Raw genomic sequence first — 7269 nt, 5'->3', positions numbered from 1 at the left:
TTTTAAATAGTCTCCATGCCTAACATGGGGCTTGAACTCACAACCCTGAGATCAAGAGTCGCCTGCTCTACTGACTGAGTGCTCCAGGCTTCCCAGATCTTTGACTTCTTTGCCACAGCTAACACACTGGGAGGCAGGCCTCTGGCGCACCTCTCCTGTGGGACTCTATGTGTTCTGTGGTGGATTGTGGAAAGTGGTATTCTGATCCCAGCAAGGTTAGGGGAACAATCAATACCTCTCCCATTCTGTTTGACTCACCCCTCTCCTCTCTGCCTGAGACCCAGGGCTGGGGCAACTTCACAGGTCCTGGGATGCAGCTAATTCAATTCAATCCACTTCAGCAACATTGATTAAGCACCATGTGTGTGCTGGGGTCTGTAGCAGTGAATCTCCACCCAGACTGTACAAGAGAATCAGCCAGACGCTTTTAAAAACTACAGATGCTGGGCCCCGCCCTCGGCCACTGGAATCAGTCTGAGTGTGCGTATTTATAAATGTGCCTCAGGCAATGATAATGCACAGTCTGGCTGACAAGATCTGATCGATTGTCAGAAGTAAGGGAGAGGTCTATCCTAAATCCTACCCAGGACACCTCCCCAGTCGCTGCTTCCTTTTAGGTCAGCCAGCTGCAGCGGTTCTGCTGCGAGCCAAGGCCAATCATCAGGAAATTCCCTGGATATCATAACCCGTGACAGCAACATCTAATTAATCATCAACTATGTAACATGATCCTGACCCATAACAAGGGGACTTGCTGAGAGTCTTTGGAAACCTGTCCACTGGCCTTCTCCAGACAATTCCTTCCAGACCCAAGGAATCGTGCCCCAAGGACCCCAGGCTGATGGGGGGCCAGCTCTCCTCCCAGGCTGGTAAGTGGGAGCCCTAAGTTTGATCTGCAAGAGATGCAAGAAGCAGAGGGGAGGCTGTGGAACCTTGGGCGAGTCCATTTTCCCTAGGGCCTCAGTTTCTTCATCTGCAGGCTGGGGCCACACAACTCACCTTGCCAACCAGCTTACAGGGCTGCCAAAAGCACGAACCAAGAGGTTGCCAGGCACCATGGTTCTCTGGGAGCCTCACCTGAAACCACAGCATTCCCTTAGTGTGCAGGGGAAGGAGATGGAGAGTCTGCTCTTTTGCCACCAGAGATCCAGACTGCATCTCAGAATCCTGTTCCCTCCCAGGCAGAGAGCCTGAAGCCTCAGCCCTAGGCTCCCTAAGAGCACAGAAGGCTCACACACCAGCCGGTAGTGCCCCAAGCTTGGCGGGGGAGGGAGGTGGGAACGAGGGTGGGGGCCAAGCTTCTGTTGCTGCTGCTGCTGTGCCTACTGGGTCTGGATTCCAGGTCAAGGTCATGGTGGTGCCATGAAGGAGGCAGCAAGGAGTGTGGGGGCAGGAGTGGGGCCGGGGCTCCCCAGCTCCTGGCTGTGAAAGATGTGCAGAGCCACCCCAACTCCGTTCCCTCTGGGTGCTTCCCTGCAGGTTGTGGAAGCATGGAAAGGTTAATAGGTGCCTGGCACCCGAGAGGCTTAAGGGCTGGAGGGGTGGTGATGAAGGAGATATAAGGATCTGGGGAGGTCCTGGCTGAGCAGAGGGCTGGCCCTTCAGTTACTTAAATTCCAAGAGACTTGCTGCAAAGATTCTCCTTGAAGCTACCTAGGGGTGGGGGGGTGGGGGGAGGAGGAGACATGCAAAAGCCATGATGCCTTCCCAGGTGGGCAGTCAACTCCTCACACTGAGGATCTCCAGGCAGGTACCTGGACTGCAGGTCTTGGCTGACCATGCATATCAATCCCACTGGTGGATAAGGAGACCTATACCGAGTGGGGCAGTGACCTGCATAGCAACAGAACGGGGACTAGAATGTGGGTATCAGAAAAGGCTGCCCTCCACGGAGCCTCCTGCAGTGACTCTGCAGTAGGCCTGAAGACAAGTCCATCCAATGTCAGGGCCCTCGACTCTGACTCCTGGTCACTGTCTGTGCCTACTTGGGGACTCCTCTTTGCTTGTGCAACGCCTCCAGGAAGAGGCGTCTGGGCAGACTATCAGGATGGAAGGGAGAGATTGGGGTATTCCAGGAAGGGGATATGGGTGAGGGAGGGGTGAGCTTGGACAGCATGACCCTGTGAGCAGATTCAGAGGCCCCCAAGGCTCTGTGCTTGTCCTTAATGCCTCAGCTGAGGGGACCATGGTAGGCTGGCCTCTGGCCTGAATCCATCAGGGACAGATGGACTATGACCTCAAGGGTGTCTCTTGTGCCTGACCACATTGAGTGTCCCCTCCTTGTGACCCGCTGGAATCTTGTAGGCTTGTGAGTGATGAGAGGAGCAGAGCTGGGGAAACTGATGAGATCTGGGAGGGGTGGGGCCTTGCTCTTTCGCATTCCGTGCAGGCTCAAGTCCTGATTGAGTTCCCCCCCTTTTTTAAAATGTTTATTTATTTTTGAGAGAGAGAGAGACAGACAGAGCATGAGCAGGAAAGGGGCAGAGAGAGAGAGACACACACAGAATCTGAAGCAGGCTCCAGGCTCCAAGCTAGCAGCATAGAAGCCTGATGCAGGGCTGGAACTCACGGGATCATGACCTGAGCTGAAGTTGGACACTCAACTGACTGAACCACCCAGGCGCCCCCTGATTGAATTCCCTTTCTATTTTCAGTTTCCAGTTTCCCTCTTCTACCCAAGGAAGAGCAGGACAGGAGGTGAGGGGGGGAGGGGAGGAAAGGGGTGAGAGCGATGAGGTGTGGGGAGCTGGCTAAGGGCAGTTCTGGTGCAGGAAGCTCACCAGCTTCCTCCAGGCTCAGTCCTGAAGCTTGAGAGGAAAGGCTGCCTGGTAGGGAACTTCCCCTCCCGCAGCCAAGTGGAGTGGGGTCGGGAAGTCCCCTGATTTCAAAGCTCAGCCCGGAGCCTTGGCTGGCCCAGCCCACCATTCTGAGTGACACCCCCCGCCCCCCAACCTGAGACTCCCTCTCCAGCCTGTGCTGCCCCACTTGGCTCTGTGGGGGAGCTGTTGGACCCCTTTCTCTCCTAGGAAAAGGAAGTCACCCTCACTGGGGGCCATGGCCTTTACAAATGATGCAGGTTCTCTGGGGGACAATCATAAAGTCAGATAAACAGAGAGGAAAACAGAACCAACGCCAGGACCCATCTGCCAGAGCTGAGCACAATTCGCAGGCCCATCTCCTTGCAGGTTGTTTCTAGATACAGGGAGGATATATGTGTGTATGTTAAACATATGTGTCGAACAAAACCCGGATATTATATATACCATTCTAACACCTGCTCTTTCTATTTAGTGCCAATAACCATGTGTTATTACAGTGTTTGTTACAGGCATGATTTTACAACATCCCTTGGGGAGGGGAACTGAGACTGGGGGAATTCATAGTGGGAATTCAGATCCCAGACTTGCAAAGTGTGTTCCTCATCAGGCTCTAATCAGGTCTGGGGGAGGCAGGGAGCTCCCTAGATGAGCGCAGGGGCAATGGCCCCGGGGAGGGGGGGGGATGCGGGGGTGGAGATGGCTCTAGAACACATTGACGCCAGCAATTCCCCCTCTCCCCCGCAGACGTCAAGGCGCCCCAGGAGACACTTCGCTTCCACGCTGAGGCCAAAGGCACGCAGGTGCGTCTAGACGCCCAGCGGAGCATCGCGTGCAGGAGCGCCACGTTCCACGACGGCATCGTGTTCAGCCAGCGGCCGGTGCCCCCAGGCGAGCAGGTGGTGCTCCGCGTGGTGTGGCACGAGGGCGGCTGGTACGGCGGGCTCCGCGTGGGCTTCACGCGCCTGGACCCCGCGCAGGTGTCCGTGCCCAGCCTGCCGCCCTTCGTGTGCCCGGACCTGGAGCAGCAGAGCCCGACGTGGGCGGCCATGCTCCCCGAGGGCTGTGTGCTGGCGGGGGACGTGGTCTGCTTCTGGGTGAACCGCAGGGGCCGCCTCTTCGTCAGGGTCAACGGGGGTCGCCGGCTCCTGCTGCGCAAGGGCGTGCTCATGGGCGCCCCGCTCTGGGCCGTGATGGACCTGTACGGGACCACCAAGGCCATCACGCTACTGGGTGAGGCAATCCGCGAGGACCCAGGCACCGGCCCTGGGGTGGCAAGTGGAGGCTTGGGTGGTACTGCGTCCCCATCCAGAGCGGTGGGGAGATCCTTTCGGTTTTTTCTATACAGTCAGTTTTACATCAGGGGCGCTGGGGACATAGGGACAAGACCCCAGTCAAAGGGAGGGCAGCTTCTTCCCTACAGAATGCTAAGAAGCTATGACTCGCACTCCAAGCATCTGTTAAAGGGCTGTTTCACAAGAGGAGAGATTGGGGGCTGGGTTTTGCTGTCTTAGTTCAGGGGAGTCAAGGGTGGCAAGCAAAGGGAACAGACGTATAAAGGGTTAAAGGGTGGGTTAGAGGTACGCAGGAAGACTGCCTGTGGGGGCGAAGTGAGCCCAGTCAATGAGTGGAGAAATCATAACCATCCCTCTAGCCGCCTGAAAGGAGAGTGGACTTCAGGGAGAGTGGATACAGGAAATACCCATAAAAAGAAATACTGGCATTCCTGTGCTGGTTGTCACGGGCCTACACAAGCAATCAGTGCCGCCCCCCGCCCCCCACCGAAAGTTTTTAAAATCACTAGTCACAGCTGCTGAAGCTTTGCCCTGGGACACCCAATTTGGTAGGTCTGGAGTGGGGCCAAGCACCTGTTTGCCCCGCCTCCTGGGGGATTTTAATACACATTTGGGTTTAGGAAGGCGGGTAATACTGAGGGTCTCCAGTCAGGCAGCGGCACCGGGCAAAGGGGAGATGTCTAAAGGAAGCGTGATTTAGGAAAAATCATCTACAGCTTTACAAAGTGTCTGCTGGGGTGAACTGGGGACGGGATGGCGGGGGCAGTAAGATCAGCAGGGAGCTCCAGCACTACAAACCCAGAAGAAAAAGCAGGTGGAACTCCTTCAAGGGCTGGGTGTGGGTGGGAGCACCTGGGCTTTGCCTTCCCCAGGCCCTGAGTTTCCCTCTGTGCCTCAGATCCCACAGCCAGTGCCTATCCCTCAACTGTGCCATGGGTCCTCAGTGACGAGACTCTGCAGACCGAAGGTGAGTGGCTTCCCCCAGCACCAGAGACTGACTCCCCGGGACTCCAGTGCCAGAGCCCCCCACCCCCACCCCCAGCTCTGGGAGCTCACTAAAGTCTTTCCAAGTCCCACAAAGTCTCCCACAGGCTTTAGGCCAAAAGATTTGGCTCTGCCTCCTGGAAACCAGAAGCAAGTTGATAGCTTTGCCTTCTAGAACATTGGCTAACATTTCAAGTTACAAGAGCACATTCATGAACAAATAATGTTATTCTGCCCCTGCTTCATAAAGCAATCCATGTTTGTCGTAAAAGTTTTGCCAAACAGAAAGAAAATAAATATTAAGCAATAAATAAGGAAGTAAAAAAAAAATCACCACTGCCTCTTCAGGGAATTTCCTCCCAGTAGTTTGTAATAATACATTGATGGGGAATTGTGCTATTTTACTTTTTTCCTAAGTTGGAGTTTTGTGACTGATATATATATATATATATATATATATATATATATACACACACATATATACATGTATATATATATGTATATACACACACACACATACACACACTCACATATATACCATACACACATATATATATACAGTATGGTTTTCTTACCATTTCTTCATTTGATTATGTTGTGAGCACTTTCTCATTAAGTAATCGTCAAAACAGGACTGCGTGGTTCTCTATCCTGTGGTTGTAGCGTGAGTAGGCTGCCCCCCTTTTGCCCGCATGTGCCCCAACTTGTGTTGTTCCCTTTCACAGCCGCGACAGGAGAGGAATGTGCCATCTGCTTCCACCATGCCGCCAATGCCTGCCTTGTTCCCTGTGGCCACACAAACTTCTGCAGCTCCTGTGCCTTGCGGGTCTTTAAGGACTTGGCCAAGTGCCCTGTATGTCGGTGGGAGATCAAGGCTGTGATCCCTGGGAAGGGCCTCCTGATGCAGGTGACAAGTTGAATCTAGCTCTGAGCTCCGCCTCTCCAGAGGGAGGAGGTGCAGCCCCACCTTAGTTCTGGAGAAGAGTCAGAAAAGCTGGTCGTCAACAAGAGATGGAGGCAGGGAGACAATGACTCTTTCATCCTCACCAACAGTTTGGGGTCAGTGGGGCAAGGAGGAGCCCCTTTTTCTGCCCACACCAGAACTATCTTCCTAGTAGGGTTCCTGTAGAATGTGGTTCAGTAGTGGGCCAGCAGGCTTCTCGTCCCCCCTGCTTGGCTCCAGATTCGTTTGTGCCCAGGGCTTACCTGGGCTTTTGGCTGGCCACCTGGTACAGCCACCATAGTCCTAGCTATCCTGGTACACATAAGTCACATCAATGAGAAGGACTTTTGCACAGAGATGGGACAGCCTGATCCCTGGCTTTATAACTGTGGAAGTTAAGGTAACTGTGTGTATCTAGTGAAATCCCAGCCCACCTCTGGGTATTGAGAAGCCTGGACCAGACACAGAGAGGTATCTGGAATGTTTACAGTCTTGTGCAGAAGCTGGGTCACCTCTGACGAGTCTTCCATAAAGTGGATAGTAGTTTCCCGCCTGCCTGCCTTGTAGGGTGATTGTGAGGTTCCAGTGAGATCGCGTAGGTGAAGATGTTTCCGCACATAAGACTCCACTGTCATTGCTCTGCCTATTTCCTTGCCGAATTCTGATGTGTCAAAATAAAGTTTGTCTTTTGTGAATGATTTGCAATGACTGTGTCCTCTTTGCTGCAGTTAGGGGGAGTGGATGGAGCTATGGGCTATCAGGATGCTAGAGCATTTAGAACATGCCTTCTGTCCTCTACCGATGCCCCCTAGGCTTGCTGTGGACTGAGTGGGGCTCGGGCATTCAGGTCTGTGGACTTTATTCTGCTGAGCGCGTGAAGGGGATAGTCCTACACTCGAAGCCCTGAAGTGACAGCCAGGCCTTGCCCCTGCCTCCCTTGATTTTGGGGGGACTTCCAGGAGGCCCTTACCCCTGAATGAAGGGAGGAGTTGACCCAGGAACCCACCTCAGCAAGTGCTTTGGTGGGAGCAAGCCATACCTGTTGCTTTGCTGTTGTTCCTTGCACCGTGACTAGTGAGGAGGTATCTCCCGATAGAGGAGACTAAAAGGGCGGTTCCAACTTACTGTGCTCAAGCTTGTAATGACGGACACCTTTATCAGCTGCCTCCCTAGCCACACCATTGCCAACCAGTGGGTCAGTACATGGGGTTTGGTGACAACGGAGTAACTT

The 7269-nt window shown here is 53.8% G+C and overlaps 1 protein-coding gene across 1 annotated transcript; it reads left to right on the top strand.

The window, feature by feature from the left end:
• The first annotated feature begins 841 nt into the window (after window positions 1-841).
• On the top strand, window positions 842-6703 carry NEURL3 (neuralized E3 ubiquitin protein ligase 3). The gene is made up of 4 exons (XM_029938545.1): window positions 842-869; window positions 3564-4049; window positions 5010-5078; window positions 5821-6703. The coding sequence occupies exons 1-4, from the start codon at window positions 842-844 to the stop codon at window positions 6012-6014; spliced, it is 777 nt and encodes a 258-aa protein (XP_029794405.1). The 3' UTR covers window positions 6015-6703.
• Window positions 6704-7269: the final 566 nt, after the last annotated feature.

The sequence above is a fragment of the Suricata suricatta genome, chromosome 4 (genome assembly GCF_006229205.1).
Source record: "Suricata suricatta isolate VVHF042 chromosome 4, meerkat_22Aug2017_6uvM2_HiC, whole genome shotgun sequence".
Classification (NCBI taxonomy): Eukaryota; Metazoa; Chordata; class Mammalia; order Carnivora; family Herpestidae; genus Suricata; species Suricata suricatta.
Note: the sequence above shows the minus strand (reverse complement) of the source record. Positions and strands in the feature narration are given on the sequence as shown.